Consider the following 23262-nt stretch of genomic DNA (forward strand, 5'->3'; position numbering starts at 1 on the left):
CACTCCTGCTGATTATGATATCTACATTTCCACCCAGAATCGTGCCAAGTTTGTTCTTCAACTTACCAAAAATACTTTCATCAATAGAAAAAGCCACAACCTTGCTTTCTCTAATTCTTCCAGAGACATCTGGCACCTAGCCAAAAGTATCTCCTCTAATTTCACTTCTTTATCTTTCCATCCTTTCCTTAATCCTCAAAGTATCGCTAAAAAACTTCACTCTGGATGATTATGTGCATATTCCTCCCACGCATCCCCCCTCTGACTCCTTTATGCCTGTTATTAAAATTCTTAAGAGTTATGTTTTCTATGCCCTCTCTGTCCTCAACCTTATGTGTCTGATGGAGTGCCTTCTATTGACCTTAAAAACTGTCCTTCCGTGCTGACACCCTGGCTAAACTCTTTCGTGTCTGCCTTTCAACATCTATTATTCCTTCCTGCTGGAAGTACGTTTACATACACCCTGTGCCTGAGGAGGGTGTCTGTTCAAATCTCTCATACTACCGTCCTATAGCTTTACTTTCCTGCCTTTCTGAAGCTTTAATCTATCCTTAACCGGAAGATTCATAAGCATCTATGCACTTCTGACTTTCTATCTGATTGCCAGTATGGTTTCCCCAAGGGACGTTTTAATGGGGATCTTCTTGTTTTCCTTACCGATGCCTGGTCATTCTCTCTTAGCTGTTTCGGTGAAACTTTCTCAGTTGCGCTAGATATCTCGAAAACTTTTGATAGAGTCTAGCATAATTCTTTACTTTCTAAATTACCCTCATATTGATTCTATCCTTATCTCTGTACTCCAATTTCCTTTCCTGCCGCTCTATCCCTGCTGTGGTAGACAGTCACTGTTCTTCCCCTAAACATATAAACAGTGGTGTCTTGCAGGGCTCTGTCTTGTCTCCCACTCTCTTCCTGATATTCATCAATGATCTTCTTTCCACAACAAACTGTCCTATCCATTCATACGCCGACAACTCTGCTTTGCATTATTCAACTTCTTTCAACAGAAGACCCACGCAACATGAATGACAAAACTCTAGACGGGAGGCTGCAGAACGCTTAACCTCTGACCTTGCTATTATTTCCGATTGCGGCGGAAGGAACCTGATGTCCTTAAGTGTCTCAAAAACTCAATTTATCAATCTATCAACTCGACACAATCTTCTAAACTTCTGTCCCCTATTCTTCGACAAAGCTCACCTTTCAACTTATTCTATGTACACTAATCATCCTCGGTCTATCCTTAACTCAAAATCTTAACTGGAAACTTTACATCTCTTCTCTCACTGAATCAGCTTTCTCGATGTTGGGCGTTGTGTATCGTTTCCGACAGTTCTTTTCCCCCGCAAAGTTGCTCTCCATATACAGGGGCCTTGTCCGCTCTCATATGAAGTATGCATCTCACGTGTGGGGGGGCTCCACTGACACAGCTCTCTTCGACAGAGTAAAGTCTCAGGCTCTTCGTCTCATCAACTCCCATCCTCTTACTGATTGTCTCCTACCTCTGAAATTCCACTACCATGTTGCCTCCCTTTGTATCTTATATCGATATTTTCACGCTAACTGCTCACTAAACTTGCTAACTGCATGCCTCCCACCCTCCCCGGCCCCGCTGCACACGACTTTCTAATCAAGCTCATCCCAGTACTGTCCAAATCCCTTACGAAGAGTTAACAAGCATCTTCACTCCTTCACCCCTCACGCTGGTAAACTCTGGAACAATCTTCCTTCATCTGTATTTCCTGCTGCCTACGACTTGAACTCTTTCAAGAGGAGAGTATCAGGACACCTTCCCTCCCTGAATTGACCTCTCTTTCGGGCAAACTCCTCTTGACCCTTTTTTAGGACCAGTCATTAGCTTTTTTCATTATTGTTTCCCTTGCCCTTGAGCAGTTTCCTTGCTGTAAATATATATATATATATATATATATATATATATATATATATATATATATATATATATATATATATATATATATATATATATATATATATATATATATATATATATATATATATATATATATATATATATATATATATATATATATATATATATATATATATATATATATATATATATATATATATATATATATATATATATATATATATATATATATATATATATATATATATATATATATATATATATATATATATATATATATATATATATATATATATATATATATATATATATATATATATATATATATATATATATATATATATATATATATATATATATATATATATATATATATATATATATATATATATATATATATATAATCCGTGACTCAAGCAATGGACGGCTTGCTCTTTTGATTTTGCGGCGCCCTTGTCAAGAAGCCACAAATTTTGGAAAATCAACCGCTTTTGTGCGAATCGCCATAACTCCCTCATTTCTGGGGCTACAGAAACGTTTTTGGTATCAATCGACGGTAAAATGAAAGGGCTATATTGTTTAATTAGCGATCGAGCTCGAAAATCGACTCGGAAGGGTCATAAACCGAGTAAATTAGCAAAAAACGACTCGGAAAAACTATTTTAGAAGTCCCAACCTTGAAACCCGTTCATCTTTTGAGAATTTCAAAACATTTATTTAACAAATGATTTAGCCCCGCCAATGTGGTACTCCCAGTAGTTTCGTCGGTAGAGCTCGAAACGTAAACCCTGTCGAGAGAGATTTTGACGAACTCCAGACACTTTGCCGGTTTCATCAAGTGTGGCCTTGCTATTGCCTCTAGAAGGCTGTAATTTGGCACGTAGCCCCTCTTGTCAATGTAGTCTGCCCAACTCGAGGCATGTTTTGATAGCTCTATTCCAAGTTCGTCGTAGAGCCGTCACAAAATAGCCTGTTTTTCGGCTCTTTTGCCGCGATTTAGACACGTCCTAGTTTTTTGCTTATAAGTTGTTGTTTTTTATTTAATGCTTTTCAATTTTCTTTTCTGATTATTAATCTGTATCAAAAGAGCTTTCATATCCCACCAAGCACGCTCTCCTAGCTTCCGTAGTTTTCGCTCGAGGTCGACCATAAGTCGCGACGAACATTCGCCGAATCTGACTCATTTCACGCGCCGCGATGAAAAACCTTCCTGACGCCACAAAAATTGATACATCTGCATACAAAATCATATATGAACACTTCAATATGTTGAATACCTTAATTGCAATAAAACCATTTTAAGATATCTATATAAAAAGTTACTATTATTATATAATCATTTCACTATATAAATCAACCTATATCAAGGGCATTGTTATACATGTTATTTCTTTTTTTTTTTTTTTGTATTCAACCATATTTATTTTCATTTATGAATAATACATTTAATTTGCTCGAGCGAAAACTACTGAAGCTAAGAAGGCGTGCTTGGGGGCAAATGAAAGCTATTTTATTACAGATTAATAATCTGTAAAAAAAAATGGAAAGCATTAAATAAAAAAAAGTATAAGCAAAAAGCTAGGACGTGTCCAAATCGCGGCAAAAGGACCGAAAAACAGGCTATTTTTTGATGGCTCGACGACGAAACTGGAATCGAGCTATCAAAAATTCCTTCGGACTGGGCAAACTACATTGCCAAGAGGGGCTACATGCCAAACTACAGCCTTCTAGAGGTAATACCAAAGCCACACTAAATAAAAACGGCAGTGTCTGGAGTTCGTCAAAATCGCTCTCGATAGGGTTTACGTTTTGAGCTCTAGCGACGAAACTACTGGGAGTAGGGAAATATTATGCACCATATTGGAAAGCACATTGCCAGGGCTAAATCATTTGGTAAATAATGGTTTTGAAATTCTAAAAAAAAATGAGCGGGTTTCAAGGTTGGGAACTCAAAAATAGTTTATTTTTCAGTCATTTTTTTGGCGAATTTATTCGATTTTTGACCCTTTCGAGTCGGTTTTTGAGCCCAGTCACTAATTAAAAAATATAGCCCTTTCATTTTGCCGTCGCTTGATACTAAAACGTTTTCTGTATCCCCAGAGATAAGGGAGTTATGACGATTCACACCAAAGCGGTTGATTTTCCAAAATTCGCGGCTTAATGACAAGGCTGGGGCAAGTGTCCGTTTCATAGTATAGGGTTCATTGATATATATATATATATATATATATATATATATATATATATATATATATATATATATATATATATATATTTTTTTTTTTTTATGTCGCGACCAATTGTACCGGTAGGCTTTTTCCCGATGGGGCCTGATGGTCAGCCCAAGGCTTCATCCCAGTGGGGCCTGATGGTCGGTCCAGCCCGTTCTGGCGTAGGCGAGTGTTTATAGTGACGCCATCTTGTGTTGGCTCATGCTGCCCCCCGGAACTCACCTTTGAGCCTCTCTTTGGAGAGATTATCTAGAGTTCAGGTTGATGGGTGGTCTTCAGGGCAGCATGTGGGTAGTCTTAGGCCACTCGGCGGTGACTGAAAAACCTCAGCTGTGCGGCGGCCAGGTTTCGAACCCGCGTCCCTCCTGGAGCTCCTGAACGCGGGGCCGTCACGCTAACCATATATATATATATATATATATATATATATATATATATATATATATATATATATATATATATATATATATATCGATAGATAGATAGATAGATAGATAGACAGATAAAACAAAAATAAATATAAGTAGGTGGGTGGACAGATAGAGATGGATATAAATAGATAAATAGAGATAGATAGATATAGAAAGACATAAATTAACAGCTAAATAGATGGATAAATAGTTGGATGAATTTATAACGTTGGCGACACAGTCATGCCGAGTACCGAGCTGTTGTATTAAGGAAACATGCTCCATCTGTTTCTGTCCACGTAGGAGGGGATGTTATGATGATGAGTGAGTAAAGTCGAAAGCCTGCCTTATTTCCATGTCGCCTTGGATGCATAAGTGCTAGGTAGACTAGCTTCTGCGGATAGTGGCCATAGCCTGGTTTTACCAAACACTGGCGGAAGGAGTAACGAGTTTAACGCGAATCAGTAGTGATCCTCCCTATATGGAACAGGTCGAATAGGAGACACTGGGAAGGACGCCGAAGGGCTGCGTAATGGTGTGTGAAGGATGTCATCATCTGACCGTGTATCCAGCAGGGGCACAATCACAAGCCCAAACATATTATCTGTCCGTCATTATATCTACCAACCTTTACGTAAATTTTTTCAATGTTATGCTATCTTCCTTCTGACCCTCTTACATTTAAAAAAAAAAATTTACGTTCTGCCTGTTCGCTTTCTTGAGGGGCCTCTTGGGCGACCCCAGCCTGTAAGTAGCTCAGGCGAATAGTGGCTGCCGTGGCGTATGACTCTTGCTTGACCCATGCTGCCACCCGGTGCTCCTCTTGAACTAAATCGCTGAAGTTAGGGTTGATTGAAAATCTGGGCAGCATGAGGGTAATGTTCTGCCACGGTGATGGTTTGGAAAATCAGCGTGTTTCGGTGGAACTCGACACCTCGCTCCACGGGCTCACCACTCCCGCACGCTGACCACTCGGCCACCGACTCCTCAGTCGCATGGTCGCAGGTTCCAAGAACAAAAAAAAAAAAGTGTTTGAACATCGTAATAAAAAGGTCACGATAGTATCCAGGTTCGCCTTGAAACCATGACGCACACTCAAGATATTGAAATTACACGGAACTACGATGTGACTGAAGTACTTTTTGTCTGAGATTTTTTATATCAAACCTATCAACCAATTAGAGCATACACCGATTGGGGGAGGGATGGGAACGCGTTGCTTCGTCCACCCTACGACGCCATCCTTGACATTTGACTGTATGACCGGAGTTATCTTTTCGTGGCTAATGTGGCTTTTGGCGAGTAATAGGCCTTGATTCAGTCTCACTAAGAAATTCTGCGAAGACACGTATTACCAGAGGCATTGATTCGTTCCTTCACCATTTAGCGTCCATGTCTCACAGTCATAGAGAAAGACATGAATCACAAGGATCTTGAAAATCCGAATCTTCGTCCTTCTTTGAATGTATCGGCAACGTCATATACTCGTACTGAGCGAGTCCATAGCACTGTAGGCCAAAATCTTTCCCCATAAGACATTTGATGAGACCCGCCGAAGCACCAAAGTATGTTAAAATTTTAAAAATATCAGTCCTTGACAAAAGTTTGTTTCACCCAGAAAACGTCCAGACACCTATATGTTGGTCTTGATCCAGGAGACCTAAAGTTCAGAAAGTTTTCCTTCCTCTGGCAGCTCCTCGAAAACTATCATCAGTACCTCCAGGTGTTGCTGACTTTGGTATTACTAATATATACTCTATTTTGACGGAACAGTTTTACATTTTTGGCGGTCCTTTTCCCCTTTCCAGATTGGAATGACACAAGTGGCGATGGCTGAGTGGTCAGAGTGCTGGCACGGCGGCCAGAAAGATGCCGCAATAAGCTGACAATTTTCAATCATCGCCGAGTTGCCTATGACTACCCACATGGTTTCCCGAAGATCACTTATCAACCGGAACTCTAATTCTTCTCTGAAAGATGATCAAAGTGAACTCCTGGGGGCTCCATGAACCAAGCAAGATGGTGCCACGACAGACACTTGTCTGGGGCTACCTACCCAGCCTTATCAAGAAAACCTACCGGGGCCATAGGGGAAACGTTAGCAAAAAAGCCAGGAGGATTGGTACTAGAATGCCACATGTCAAAAAACGAAACGCATGAAAACCACTGATCACATTAGCACTTCAATTTTTGAGCAGTTCTGAACAAATATTATAAACAATAGCTGCCTTTCCACTCCTCAGCCTTACCGCAGCGTTTCTGACCTCGTCAACGAAAAGATCGGCTTTCGTCAACGGATGGGTCAGCATCCACGAATTGTAATTTAGTAGTTGGATGCTGCCCTACTCAGCCTAACGGACTCTTTGCTCATCCATACCTGACACAAGACAATCAACTGCTCTTCGGATAGCGCCAACCTGGAAGGGATACTTGGAATAGGTCTTCTTAAAGGTTCAATGTGACATGTGAAAAAATGAGCGGAGAAGGGGGAAAGGGACAAAAAAGATTGGCAACCACTGCCCACGTGGAAGTGGATGCAAATTTCTCTTCTGGAAACGCTATTATATACCTTTAACCATCAGTAGGTTAAAAACAAATAATAAATGTTTAACTTTCAACGCTACAGTTGCTTCCATACATTATATTATAATATATATAAGAACATAAGAACATAAGAACGTAGGAGTCTGCAAGAGGCCGGTAGGCTTGTACAAGGCAGCTCCTTTGAACCTAAGCTCCCATGTATCTAACCCCACCTAATATCGCTGTCCATGAATTTATCTAATCTATTTTTGAATGTGACAATTGTATTGGCACTCACCACATGACTACTAAGCCTATTCCACTCATCCACAACCCTGTTTGTAAACCAATTTTTGCCTACGTCCCTGTTAAATCTGAATTTATCAAGTTTAAACCCATTACTTCGTGTCCTGCCCGGTTCTCTTACCAACAAAACCTTATGAATATCCCCCTTATTAAAGCCCTTCATCCATTTATAAACCTCAATCATGTCTCCACGCACCCTTCACCTTTCTAGAGAATGCAAGTTTAACTGTTTGAGTCTTTTCTCGTATGGTAAGTTTCTCAACCCATGAATCATCTTAGTCATCCTCCTCTGCACTGATTCTAACATTTTGATATCCATTCTATAGTAAGGTGACCAGAACTGAACCGCATAGTCAAAATGAGGTCTAACTAATGCTAAATAGTTCGTTCGAGGAAGACTTCGGCGCTTCTGTTCCTTACGCTCCTTGAAATAAATCCCAGTACCCTATTTGCTCGATTTCTAACTAGAATGCATTGTGCCCTTGGACGGAGACCAGAGCTCACTAAGACCCCTAAATCTCTCTCGCACCTAGACCTGCTTATGAGAGTGTCATTTAAGCAATAGTTATGAGAAGGGTTGTTCCTACCTACACTCAGAATACTGCACTTCCCTACATTGAACTCCATCTGCCATTTATCCGCCCAGTCATACAATCTGTTTAGTTCATCCTGGAGAATACTAGCGTCCTGATCAGACTCAGTTACTCTACCGATCGTCTGCAAACTTACTGACATCACTACTAATTCCTGTATCTAAGTCATTGATATAAATACTAAACAAAAGTGGATCTAATACCGAACCTTGTGGGACCCCACTCGTAACACATCCCCAGTCAGATAATTTTACCATTGATTTGCACTCTTTGCTTCCTATTGCTAAGCCACGCCTTGACCCAGTTAAAAACTTTACCCTCTACTCCGTGAGCCTGTAATTTAAGCAACAGTCGTTGGTGAGGAACTTTATCAAACGCTTTACTAAAATCAAGATAGATTACATCATAATTTTCATATCTGTTTACCGCCTGAAATACTTTATTGTAAAATGACAAGAGATTGGTGAGGCATGACCTACCTTTAGTGAACCCATCCTGCGAGTCGTGAATTAAGCTATGTTTCTCTAGATGCTCCCGAATGTTCCTGGCTATTATGGACTCCAGCATCTTGCCTATAACCGATGTTAAGCTAATTGGGCGATAGTTTGAAGCAGCTGACCTGTCCCCCTTTTTGAAAATCGGCGTCACATTAACTACTTTCCATAGGCTGGGCACATAACCAGTATTTACCGACATCTTAAAGATGTCGGTTAGTGGGTCACTGAGTACATCACCTAATTCCTTTAATACCCTCGGAATTATCTCGTCAGGACCTGGCGACTTATTCTTCTTAAGCTTATCTATCTCATCCTGAACTACTTGCCTGGTAATGATTATATCCCTCAATTTATCGCCATCCCCGCCCTCGTACACTTGAACCCTTTCCGGAATAGTCGTTCGACCCTCTTGTGTGAATACTGAAAGGAAGTAGTCGTTCAGCAATGTGCTCATATTTTCGTAATTTTCCACTAGCTCCCCTGTGTTTGTTTCCAGCGGTCGAATTTTCTCCATTGTTTTTGTTCTATACATCTGAAAGAAGTCCTTAGGATTACTTTTCGCCTCATTTGCTACTTTGATCTCATAATTCCATTTTGCTCTCCTGGTGTTTTTCTTCACTAATCTAGATAGTTCGACATACCGGCCCCTGAGATGTGTTTCACCATTCTTTTTTTCTCATAAATTCCCTTCTTTAACCCTATCTCGTGTTTTAGTCCACGAGTCATCCACTTAGGGTCATTGTTTTCTTCTCTAAGTGTTCGCTGTGGTATATGCTGTCCTTGCCCCTCTACTATTACTTTAGCTAAATTATTGTAAGACACTTCTACCTGGCTCTCCTGGCTCTCCAACACACAGTTCTGGCTCTCATGAATCCCTAAATTATCCCAGTTTACCCCTTCAAGATGTCTTCGAAGCCCCTCGTAATTTGCTCTTCTAATATCTGGCACTAACACTGGGTTTGGTTCGCGGGTTACCGCCCAGTCTAAGCTAAAACGAACCGTTCTGTGGTCACTATTTCCTAACTCTCCGCCCACCTCCAGCTCACGTAGCAAGTTTCCACAATTAGTTAGGACAAAGTCTAATATGTTATCTCCTCTGGTAGGCTCAGTAACTACCTGCTTAAGGAAATTATCTTGTATAACTACAAGAAAATCCTCGGCTTCCAGGTCACCCACTACGTCTTCCCAGTCTATATTCCTATAATTAAAGTCCCCCATTACGTAGACATTTTTACTCCTACTCGCCCTGCCAGTCTCCTGTAGAAATATACTCGTGTCCTGCCTGTTGAGGTTGGGTGGCCTGTACAGAACTCCTAGAGTTAGTTTTTCTTTCCATTTATAAACATATATATATATATATATATATATATATATATATATATATATATATATATATATATATATATATATATATATATATATATATATATATATCGCCGAGGCGAGCTATCGTCATGCCCGATTTGCCTCACTGCTCCCTTCTGACTCCCCTTCTTTCTCCAGGGAGGAGGATCCGACGGGTGAGCTGTCTCACAGGGGCCGTCGTGCCGTGAAGGTGGTGGAAAAGCTGACCGGCGCCGCTTGTGAAACAACCTACCGCTTATGTCCCGGCAGGTGTGTGTGTGTGTGTGTGTGTGTGTGTGTGTGTGTCGTGTAAGTGTGTTTTTGTGTATATGTGTGCGTTTTGTGTTTGTGTTATGTGTGTGTTTTGTGTCTGTTCCTTTTGTGTGTGTGTGTGTGTGTGTGTGTGTGTGTGTGTGTGTGTGTGTGTGTGTGTGTGTGTCGTGTAAGTGTGTTTTTGTGTGTATGTGTGCGTTTTGTGTTTGTGTTATGTGTGTGTTTTGTGTCTGTTCCTTTTGTGTGTGTGTGTGTGTGTGTGTGTGTGTGTGTGTGTGTGTGTGTGTGTGTGTGTGTGTGTGTGTGTGTGTGTGTGTGTGTGTGTGTGTGTGTGCATATATATGTGTGTGTCTGTGTGTGTGTGTGTGTTTGTGTGTTTGTGTGTGTCTGTGAACGTAAATGTATTTATTTTAGGTGAGTGTGCAGAGCGTGTGTGTGTGTGTGTGTGTGTGTGTGTGTGTTGGTATTGGGCGTCTTTTATTACAAATAATAATTTTCTACAGAGTGATTAAAACATTTTAAGTCACTACTCATTTAAATTTTGTGTTTTCTGTTTTGCTTGCCTCTCTCTCTCTCTCTCTCTCTCTCTCTCTCTCTCTATATATATATATATATATATATATATATATATATATATATATATATATATATATATATATATATATATATATATATATATATATATATATATATATATATATATATATATATATATATATATATATATATATATATATATATATATATATATATATATATATATATATATATATATATATATATATATATATATATATATATATATATATATATATATATATATATATATATATATATATATATATATATATATATATATATATATATATATATATATATATATATATATATATATATATATATATATATATATATATATATATATATATATATATATATATATATATATATATATATATATATATATATATATATATATATATATATATATATATATATATATATCAAATGTCAACACCTGCCTTTCTCAAAATTTTCCAGAGACTTCTAGCATTTAGCCAAAAATGTGTGTGTGTGTGTGTGTGTGTGTGTGTGTGTGTGTGTGTGTGTGTGTGTGTGTGTGTGTGTGTGTGTGTGTGTGTACGTAAATGTATTTATTTTAGGTGAGTGTGTAGAGTGTGTGTGTGTGTGTGTGTGTGTGTGTGTGTGTGTGTGTGTGTTGGTATTGGGCGTTTTTTATTACAACGAGGAACAGAGGAATAAATAATAATTTTCTACAGTGATTAAAACATTTTAAGCCACTACTCATTTTACTTTTGTGTTTTGTGTTTTGCTTGCCTCTCTCTCTCTCTCTCTCTCTCTCTCTCTCTCTCTCTCTCTCTCTCTCTCTCTCTCTCTCTCTCTCTCTCTCTCTCTCTCTCTATATAACTATATATATATATATAAATATATATATATATATATATATATATATATATATATATATATATATATATATATATATATATATATATATATTATTTTTTTTTTTTTTTACAACAAAGGAGACAGCTCAAGGGCACACAAAAGAAGAAAACAATAATAAAAAAAAGCCCGCTGTTCGCGGGAGGAGAGATGTCCTGATACCCTCCTCTTGAAAGAGTTCAAGTCGTAGGCAGGAGGAAATACAGATGAAGGAAGATTGTTCCAGAGTTTACCAGCGTGAGGGATGAAAGAGTGAAGATGCTGGTTAACTCTTTCATAAGGGGTTTGGACAGTATAGGGATGAGCATGAGTAGAAAGTCGTGTGCAGCGGGGCCGCGAGAGGGGGGAGGCATGCATAGAAAACATAATTTGGAAGAATCTTAATAACAGGCAGTCAGTCAGAGGGGGGATGAGTAGGAGGGATATGCCCAGAATCGTCCAGGGTGGAGTTCTTACAGAAAGTTTGAGCGAAGAGTTCAGCTCTAGAGATAGATGAGACGGCAGTACTGCCTTCAGGGTTAAAGAGAGGAGGGAAAGAGAAAGAAGTGAAATTGGAGGAGATATTTCTGGCTAGTTGCCAGAAGTCACGGGAAGAATTAGAAGAAGCAAGGTGTTAACATTTCCTATTAATGAAAGAAGTTTTCGTAAGTCAGAGAATAGATTTGGTACGATTCCGGGCTGAAATGTAAAGATCAAAGTTAGAGTGAGTTCGAAGGCTCTGGAACCTTTTGTGAGCTGTCTCTCTATCTTTAATAGCACGAGAACAAGCATGATTAAACCAAGGCTTTTTTGCACAAACAGAGGGGTCTCTCTCCTGGAAGCAGTAATCATTCCACGGGAAATCGGAAAAGTATATCCTCTGGTCGTCCCACCGAGCTGAAGCAAAATGCCATATATATATATATATATATATATATATATATATATATATATATATATATATATATATATATATATATATATATATATATATATATATATATATATATATATATATATATATATATATATATATATATATATATATATATATATATATATATATATATATATATATATATATATATATATATATATATATATATATATATATATATATATATATATATATATATATATATACGACTTGAACTCTTTCAAGAGGAGGTATCAGGACACCTCTCCTCCGAAACTGACTTATCTTTCGGCCACCTCTTTGGATTCTTTTAGGAGCAGCAGTAGCAGGCTTTTTTATTTTTATTAATGTTTACTTTTTGTGCCCTTGAGCTGTCTCCAAAAAAAAAAAATATATATATATATATATATATATATATATATATATATATATATATATATATATATATAGATATAATTATTTATATATCTATCTATGTATTTAATTTATATATAGAACGAATATATAATATATATATATATATATATATATATATATATATATATATATATATATATATCTATATATATAGATATATATATATATATATATATATATATATATATATATATATATATATATATATATATATATATATATATATATATATATATATATATATATATATATATATATATATATATATATATATATATATATATATATATATATATATATATATATATATATATATATATATATATATATAGATATATTTTCTTCAATGTATTTTGTCTTAGTAGTTCTTTTGATAGGAGCTGTATGACTTCGCCGTAGCTTGTCATTTGGCTGGATCCGGATTTCGGGTTCTTAACCCTTCATCAGCAGCTAGTAGAGAGATGTTCCTTCCCCTGGTGTTGAGGTGAGAATGGTAAGTGGATGGCGCGCGGCTCCTTTTAAGCTGGAGCCTCGCTGCTACTCTCCTCTGGGCGGGACGCTGATTGGCTCGTCCCGCGTCCCTCGTGCGCGCGCATCGATGATTGATGGCTGCCTGTTTGTCGGCGCATGCTCGGTAGGGCCTGTAGGTCCTCAGCCTGAATGTTGAGTTTTGGCTTGAGTTCTTGTATGTACAAGGCCTCCAATATTGGGAGTCGTCGTCTATCCTGGCAGGTATCCAGAATTTCTGTGTTTTCTTCCAGGGTGTTTCTTGTTATTGTCTCTCCGTGTTCTTCTCGAAGGTGTCTTTTGGGGGCTCCGGCAGATAGATGGAATGTAAGTCGCCGAGACAGCCTCATTGTCGTCATGCCGATATACGAGGAAGAGAGGACTTCGCAGTTTCCTCTTGTGCAGTTGAACCTGTATATGACGTCAGACTTCTGGGTTGTCTCTTTAGCCGGGCGAGTATTGTTTTTCAGTAGGAGGTGGCTTGTTTTCTTGTTTTTGTAGTATATTCGGAGGCTGATCTTCTTCTCCTGGTTTGTGGGTTTTAGGTTGCGGTGCACTATCTGCCTCATGATCCTTTCTTCTTCCTTGTGTGCTGTCGAGAAGAATGCTCTGTAGAAGATGGTAATTTCTTGCTTCTTTTCTGTTGTTTTTGGATTGTGCCAGCTATCCATGATCTTCTTGGTGTGGCGGTTGATTTCAATCTCGCTGAAGCCGTTATTGAGTAGAACTTGTGTTGAGCGCTCTATTTCGCTGTGCACTTGCTGCCATGTGCTGCAGTGAGTGAGTGCCCTTCTGACATATGCGCCGATTGTCGAATCTTTGTACCTTTGTGGACACTCACTCCTTCCATTGAGGCAGTGTCCGGGGTTTGTGGGCTTGACGAATACTTCTGTGTTGAAGGATTGCTCTTCTTGCTTTACGAGTATGTCCAGGAATGGGATGGAGTTGTTGACGCTCTTTTCTATTGTCAGCTTGAGGCCGGAAACTTCCTGTAGGCAAAGTCTGAGCCGCTCGGCGTCGTCGTCATTCTCGGTCTTGATGAATATGTCATCTATGTAACGGCAGTATATATCTGGTTTGTCGAGCTTCTTGAATACTTCTTCTTCGACGCAGCCCATGAAGAAGTTTGCCAGCAATACTCCGAGGGGTGAGCCCATGGCTACTCCGTCAATCTGGCAGTACTTGTTTCCGCGTGGGCAGGTGAATGGAGCTTCTTTTGTGCAGCATTCCAGGAGATCTCGTAGGACGGCTTCAGGGATGTCGATGGGGGTGTTAGAGTTGTCATGGTATACCCGTTCGATGATGTAGTTGATGGTGCGGTCCACAGGTACGTTTGTAAAGAGCGACTCGACATCAAGGGAAGCAACTCTTCCTCTTGTGTTGCTGGTCTTCAGGATGTCGAGAAAATCTGACGATGCTTGTAGGTTGTGTGTGGAGGGTACGTAGGGGGTCAGGAGGGTGCACAGTTGTTTCGCTAGGTTGTAGGTCGGCGTCGGTATTTGGGATATGATAGGCCGGAGTTTGTTGCCTGGTTTGTGGGTCTTGACGTTCCCATAACAATAACCCATGCTGAACTCACCAGAGAGCTTTTCTAGTTTGATACTTCTGCTGGCAATGTTGTTTTTGACTATCAGTTTGTTTACTTTTTTCTTGAGGTCTTCCGTTGGGTCCCTGGTTATTCTTTTGAATTTTGTAGTTTCGTTGAGTATGTCATCAATCTTCTGTAGGTATTCGGAAGTTTCCATGATGACGTAGGTGGCAGCTTTGTCTGCTTTCCTGATGGTGATGTTGTGGTCTGCTTTCAGTTGTTTTGCTGCGTCCCGGTGTCTTGATTCAATTATCTTGCTGTTGTAATGTCCTCTTGTTTTTCCCGCCTCCGCGATGACTTCTTGTTTAAACGTCGGCTCGATGGTAATTTCGCCTTTTTTCGCAAGTCTCTCCGCGTCGTCCAGTAGTACTTCACACTCGAGCCGTTTCTGGAATTTTCTTGGTTTTGACATGATATGGCAATTTAGGCCCATGTCAAAAAGTTCTTCTTGGTCTGCTGTGAGTGTCTTCTCTGTTAAGTTGATGTAGCCCTTAATGGGGCGGGGATGCTTGATGTGGCCGCCATTTAGTTTCACCAATTTCATTTGGTTAGCTCTGATGATAGAGCTTTTATGTTGGTCTATTATCTCCTTGTAAAGTTTGTCTATGTTCTCTTTCAATGCGGCGTCGATGTCTGTGTTGCCCCATTGTTCTTCCAGCGCACTGTGTATAGGTCTGAGTTCTTGTAGCTTCCTCTGGAGCTCCAAAACCCTCTTTTCCATGAAGGTCGTTCTTTCTTCGTCGCTTGGCCTCTGTCGCCGTCTTCTATTGTGGTTAACTGCCCCATCACAGCTAGTATTTAGGGTGTATATAGGCAGGAGATTTTCTCTGATACATGTTTTGTTAAAAGTGATGGCTAGGTCGGCGTTTATTATTTTCTTCAATGTACTTTCTTTTTGTCTTAGTAGTGTTCTATTCTCTTTTGATAGGAGTTGTATGACTTCGCCGTAGCTTGTCATTTGGCTGGATCCGGATTTCGGGTTCTTAACCCTTCATCAGCAGCTAGTAGAGAGATGTTCCTTCCCCTGGTGTTGAGGTGAGAATGGTAAGTGGATGGCGCGCGGCTCCTTTTAAGCTGGAGCCTCGCTGCTACTCTCCTCTGGGCGGGACGCTGATTGGCTCGTCCCGCGTCCCTCGTGCGCGCGCATCGATGATTGATGGCTGCCTGTTTGTCGGCGCATGCTCGGTAGGGCCTGTAGGTCCTCAGCCTGAATGTTGAGTTTTGGCTTGAGTTCTTGTATGTACAAGGCCTCCAATATTGGGAGTCGTCGTCTATCCTGGCAGGTATCCAGAATTTCTGTGTTTTCTTCCAGGGTGTTTCTTGTTATTGTCTCTCCGTGTTCTTCTCGAAGGTGTCTTTTGGGGGCTCCGGCAGATAGATGGAATGTAAGTCGCCGAGACAGCCTCATTGTCGTCATGCCGATATACGAGGAAGAGAGGACTTCGCAGTTTCCTCTTGTGCAGTTGAACCTGTATATGACGTCAGACTTCTGGGTTGTCTCTTTAGCCGGGCGAGTATTGTTTTTCAGTAGGAGGTGGCTGATCTTCTTCTCCTGGTTTGTGGGTTTTAGGTTGCGGTGCACTATCTGCCTCATGATCCTTTCTTCTTCCTTGTGTGCTGTCGAGAAGAATGCTCTGTAGAAGATGGTAATTTCTTGCTTCTTTTCTGTTGTTTTTGGATTGTGCCAGCTATCCATGATCTTCTTGGTGTGGCGGTTGATTTCAATCTCGCTGAAGCCGTTATTGAGTAGAACTTGTGTTGAGCGCTCTATTTCGCTGTGCACTTGCTGCCATGTGCTGCAGTGAGTGAGTGCCCTTCTGACATATGCGCCGATTGTCGAATCTTTGTACCTTTGTGGACACTCACTCCTTCCATTGAGGCAGTGTCCGGGGTTTGTGGGCTTGACGAATACTTCTGTGTTGAAGGATTGCTCTTCTTGCTTTACGAGTATGTCCAGGAATGGGATGGAGTTGTTGACGCTCTTTTCTATTGTCAGCTTGAGGCCGGAAAGTTCTACTCAATAACGGCTTCAGCGAGATTGAAATCAACCGCCACACCAAGAAGATCATGGATAGCTGGCACAATCCAAAAACAACAGAAAAGAAGCAAGAAATTACCATCTTCTACAGAGCATTCTTCTCGACAGCACACAAGGAAGAAGAAAGGATCATGAGGCAGATAGTGCACCGCAACCTAAAACCCACAAACCAGGAGAAGAAGATCAGCCTCCGAATATACTACAAAAACAAGAAAACAAGCCACCTCCTACTGAAAAACAATACTCGCCCGGCTAAAGAGACAACCCAGAAGTCTGACGTCATATACAGGTTCAACTGCACAAGAGGAAACTGCGAAGTCCTCTCTTCCTCGTATATCGGCATGACGACAATGAGGCTGTCTCGGCGACTTACATTCCATCTATCTGCCGGAGCCCCCAAAAGACACCTTCGAGAAGAACACGGAGACAATAACAAGAAAGACCCTGGAAGAAAACATAGAAATTCTGGATACCTGCCAGGATAGACGACGACTCCCAATATTGGAGGCCTTGTACATACAAGAACTCAAGCCAAAACTCAACATTCAGGCTGAGGACCTACAGGCCCTACCGAGCATGCGCCGACAAACAGGCAGCCATCAATCATCGAGGCGCGCACGAGGGACGCGGGACGAGCCAATCAGCGTCCTGCCCAGAGGAGAGAAGCAGCGAGTCTCCATCTTAAAAGGAGCCGCTCGCAATCCACTTACCATTCTCACCTCAACACCAGGGAAGGAACATCTCTACTAGCTGCTGATGAAGGGTTAAGAACCCGAAATCTGGATCCATCCAAATTACAAGATACGTCGAAGTAATACAACACCTATCAAAAGAGAATAGAACTCTACTAAGAAAAAAAGAAAGTAAATTGAAGAAATTAATAAACGCCGACCTATCCATCTCTTTTAACAAAACTTGTATCACACAAAATCTCCACAATATATACACACAAAATATATATATATATATATATATATATATATATATATATATATATATATATATATATATATATATATATATATATATATATATATATATATATATATATATATATATATATATATATATATATATATATATATATATATATATATATATATATATATATATATATATATATATATATATATATATATATATATATATATATATATATATATATATATATATATATATATATATATATATATATATATATATATATATATATATATATATATATATATATATATATATATATATATATATATATATATATATATATATATATATATATATATATATATGCCTGTTGCGAGTGTTTATAGTGGCGCCATCTTGCATTGGCTCATGCTGCCCCCTGAACTCGTTCTTGATTCGCTTGGACGGCTTCCTCTAGAGTCCGGGTTGATGGGTGGTCTTCAAGACCGCATGTGGGTAGTTTTAAGCCACTCGGCGGTGACTGAGAAATCCGAGTGGTAGCGTGGGATTCGAACCCGTCGTCCATCACGCGGTGAATGTGGGCCCAGTACGCTACCAGTTCGGCCATATATATATATATATATATATATATATATATATATATATATATATATATATATATATATATATATATATATATATATATATATATATATATATATATATATATATATATATATATATATATATATATATATATATATATATATATATATATATATATATATATATATATATATATATATATATATATATATATATATATATATATATACACACACACACACACACACACACATATATATATATATATATATATATATATATATATATATATATATATATATATATATATATATATATATATATATATATATATATTTATTTTTTTATTTCATTTAAACAAAGGAGACAGCTCAAGGGCACAAGAAAGGAAACAATAATAAAAAAAAGCCCGGTACTCGCTGCTGCTCAAAATAATCCAAAGAGGTGGCCGAAAGAGGGCTCAATTTCGGGAGGAGAAGTGTCCTGATACCCTCCTCTTGAAAGAGTTCAAGTCGTAGGCAGGAGGGAATACAGATGAAGGAAGATTGTTCCAGAGTTTACCAGCGTGAGGGATGAGAGAGTGAAGATGCTGGTTAACTCGTGCGTAAGGGATTTGGACAGGAAGGGGATGAGCTTTAATAGAAAGTCGTGTGTAGCGTTGCCGCGGAAGGGGGGGAGGCATGCAGTTAGCATGTTCAGAAGAGGAGTCAGCGGGAAAATAACGATAAAAGATAGAAAGAGAGGCAACATGGCGGCGGAATTTAAGAGGTAGAAAACTATCAGTAAGAGGAGGAGAGTTGATGAGACGAAGAGCCTTAGACTCCAGTCTATCCAATAGAGCTGTATGAGTGGAGACTCCCGAGACGTGAGAGGCATACTCCATACGAGGGCGGACAAGGCCCCTGTATATGGATAGCAACCGTGCGAAGCAGAAGAACTGGCGAAGCTGATACAGAACGCCCAACCTCGAGGAAGCTTATTTCGTGAGAGAGGAGATGTGAAATTTTTTGTTAAGATTTTGAGTTAAGGATAGGCCGAGGATGTTTAGTGTTGAAGATGGCGACAGATGAGTGTTGTCGAAGAATAGGGGATAGGTGTTTGGAAGATTGTGTCGAGTTGATGGGTGGAGAAATTGTTTTTTTGAGGCATTGAAGCACACAAGGTTCCTTTTACCCCAATCGGAAATGTTAGTAAGGTCTGAGGTTAAGCGTTCTGCAGCCTCCAGCCTGGAGTCATGTAATTCCTGTTGAGAGGGTCTTCTGTTCAAAGAAGTTGAATAATGCAGAGTGGAGTCATCAGCGTATGAGTGGATAGGACAGTTTGTTTTGGAAAGAAGATCATTTATGAATAATAGGATGAGAGTGGGTGATAAAACAGAGCCCTGTGTAACACCACTGTTAATAGGTTTAGGGGAAGATCAGTGACCGTCTACCACGGCAGAGATAGAACGGCTGGAAAGGAAACTGGAGATAAAGGAACAGACAGAGTGATAGAATCCGAATGAGGGCAGTTTAGAAAGCAAAGACTTGTGCCAGACTCTATCGAAGGCTTTCGATATGCCAAGCGCAACTGAGAAAGTTTCACCGAAACTGCGAGAGGATGACCAATAATCAGTTAAGAGATCAAGAAAATTGCCAGTAGAACGCCACTTGCGGAACCCATACTGGCGATCAAATAGTAGGTTAGAAGTGGAAAGGTGCTTTTGAATTGATTCAAAAGCTTTAGATAGACAGGAAAGTAAAGCTATAGGGCGGTAGTCTGAGGGATTAGAACGGTCACCCTTTTTATAGGCACAGCCTGTACGAAGGCGTACTTCCAGCAGGAAGGAAAGGTAGATGTTGATAAGTAGAGACAAAAGAGTCTGACCAGGCAGGGTGTCAGCACGGAAGCACAGTTTTTAAGAACAATAGGAGGCACTCCATCATGTCTATAAGCCTTCTGAGAGTTGAGGTCAGAGAAGGCATAGAAAACATCATTATGAAGAATCTTAATAACAGGCATGAAGGAGTCCGAGGGGGGATGAGTAGGAGGAATATGCCCAGAATCGTCCAGAGTGGAGTTATAACAGAAAGTTGAGAGAAGAGTTCATCCTTAGAGATAGATGAGACGGCAGTGCTACCGTCTGGGTTAAGAAGAGGAGGGAAAGAGGGAGAAGTGAAATTGGAGGAGATATTTTTGGCTAAGTGCCAGAAGTCTCTGGAAGAATTAGAGAAAGCTAGGTGTTGACTTTCGGTATTATATATATATATATATATATATATATATATATATATATAGAGAGAGAGAGAGAGAGAGAGAGAGAGAGAGAGAGAGAGAGAGAGAGAGAGAGAGAGAGAGAGAGAGAGAGAGAGAGAGAGAGAGAGATTTACAGAGAAAATCAGACCAAACAGACCCCATGGTCCAGACTAGGTGGTCTGTATTTAAACCTAAGTGATTCTACATTAATTAGATGGCTCCAAAACGTTGTATTTCAACTCTAGTTAATATTATGTTCAAGGAAGTGACGGTCGATCTTGTTTTTAAAGGAGTCAATCCTGTTACACTGGACCACTGAAAGTGGGAGCTTATTCCATTCTCGCAGTGTAACGTTGGTGAAGAAAAATTTGGTGCAGTCTGAATTTACTTGTATACATTTGAGTTTTATGAGAGAGAGAGAGAGAGAGAGAGAGAGAGAGAGAGAGAGAGAGAGAGAGAGAGAGAGAGAGAGAGAGAGAGAGAGAGAGAGACTATATGAATCACTTAGTAATTTTGTATCCATGGTCAATTACTTCACTCTGGTGTTTTCTGTTGTTTTCTCCACGCTTCATCGCATCATTTTCCTTTCTATCCCTAGGTTCTCGGCGCCTATGTTGTACCGAGCCATCTTTGAAGAAATGAATGTCAAGGTCCACGACCATGACCTGTTAGAGAAATAAAGGACCAAAAATAACCTGAGTGACATGACATGCGGTATTATAGGAACCAGGACCAGCGATGACAGACTGCAGTTATAAACCACAGCTGAAATAAGGAAAGGAGATGACATGAATCTGATGTGACATATATAACAGAACCAGAAAACCACAGCCATGAGCAGGACCAACGGTTACGTACACCACAACTTTGACAAAGACCAACGAGGTTCATATGGACAAGGCTCACAGTGGCCTCGGGAGTACAGTGACACTGAGGATATTGGCAAACTCACCCGAACGTGGACCACGGAATGACATAACTCTGCGGACCTAAGAAATTGCAAGAACAATGCCGACCAACTGGACCAAGGGCTGACGAAAACATTTAGGACCATATCGACGAAAGAGACCAAAGTGAACCATGGAGGAGGAGGGTAACCGAGGCCAAAGGAAATGACAATGGACCAGTGACGCCCAAAAGCATACTTGTGACCAACAGTTGCATAACTACCACTGGGCCTGTCAGATTTCAAAGACTATAAAGATTACAGGTATTACAAAGGCTGCGAATTACAAGGACAAAGAAAACGTACTAATAATGAACTACATGGTGTTTAATAAATTGCTGCTGCACTGAGGGTAAGCTGTTAATCAAAGATAACCAAGAGCTTGACCACTCGCCAAGGCAACCAACATAATAGAAACCAAGGGTGGTGTTGAAAAACACAAAGAAAAAAGCACAAACAAAGACACCTAAGGAAAAGAGAAAATACATCTTCACTGCATACCCTTGCAGCCCAGACTCCTGACACGTTCGCGCGACATTCAGGGGCAGAATTGCACAAAACTGGCACCACGATATTTATGAAGGGTCATGGACAGGTGTGACGATATTTTTTGTGGACTGATCGATGATCTACACCTTCGTTCATGTAATGTACAACAGACAAGGGCATTATTTCCAACACCACCTAAGAATGGGAGGTGTTCAGTGCGTCTCTCCTTTCTCACCACGTTTCACGTTCAGGAATCACACACACACACACACACACACACACACACACACACACACACACACGCACACACACACACACACACACACACACACACACACACGCGGTAAATCAGGTAAGCTGCGGGCATTATCTTTCTTAGTTACACGCTTGCCTTGTTGCCATTTCTTGTGCAGCATTTTGACATGGGCAATGCAAGCCTTCTGAGGGTTAAGTAAAGGTTTGACTACATTATATAAATCCTTCAGCAATATTGTTAAATAAAATGTCTTATAAAAACATGGAATATTAATGTTGCCCTTTTAAGTTTGGTGCTAGAGTCTTAGGGGAGATGCTGTAGAGATCCAGGCTCAATATCACAGAGCTCTTCGTCTCAGCTAGACCGTCACCTCACGACAAGTAGCAGGCTCATGTTGATTCAGCTAATACTTTTTAGGGGTTTATTAATATATATATATATATATATATATATATATATATATATATATATATATATATATATATATATATATATATATATATATATATATATATATATATATATATATATATATATATATATATATATATATTTTTTTTTTTTTTTACAGAAAAGGAGTGTTCAAGGGCGTGAAAAAAAAAACAATAATGAAAAAAAGGCCGCTACTTACTGCTCCTGAATAGAGTACAGAGGAGTGGCCAAAAAGAGATGTCAATTTCGGGAGGAGAGGTGTCCAGATACCCTCCTCTTGAAAGAGTTCAAGTCGTAGGCAGGAGGAAATACAGATGAAGGAAAATTGTTCCAGAGTTTACCAGCGTAAGTGATAAAAGAGTGAAAATGCTGGTTAACTCTTACATAAGGGGTTTTGACAGTATAGGGATGAGCTTAA

At 39.4% G+C, this 23262-nt stretch overlaps 1 protein-coding gene across 1 annotated transcript in view; it reads left to right on the forward strand.

The window, feature by feature from the left end:
- Positions 1-22666, forward strand: part of LOC126984273 (uncharacterized) — a 55275-nt gene extending 32609 nt beyond the window's left edge. Inside the window, exons 5-6 of the mRNA XM_050837899.1 lie at positions 9955-10065; positions 21320-22666. Of these exons, the coding sequence (XP_050693856.1) occupies positions 9955-10065; positions 21320-21401 (193 nt within the window). The 3' untranslated portion in view covers positions 21402-22666. The remainder of the gene's footprint in view (positions 1-9954; positions 10066-21319) is intronic.
- The last annotated feature ends 596 nt before the right edge of the window (positions 22667-23262 follow it).

Source organism: Eriocheir sinensis, chromosome 5 (genome assembly GCF_024679095.1).
Source record: "Eriocheir sinensis breed Jianghai 21 chromosome 5, ASM2467909v1, whole genome shotgun sequence".
Lineage (NCBI taxonomy): Eukaryota > Metazoa > Arthropoda > Malacostraca > Decapoda > Varunidae > Eriocheir > Eriocheir sinensis.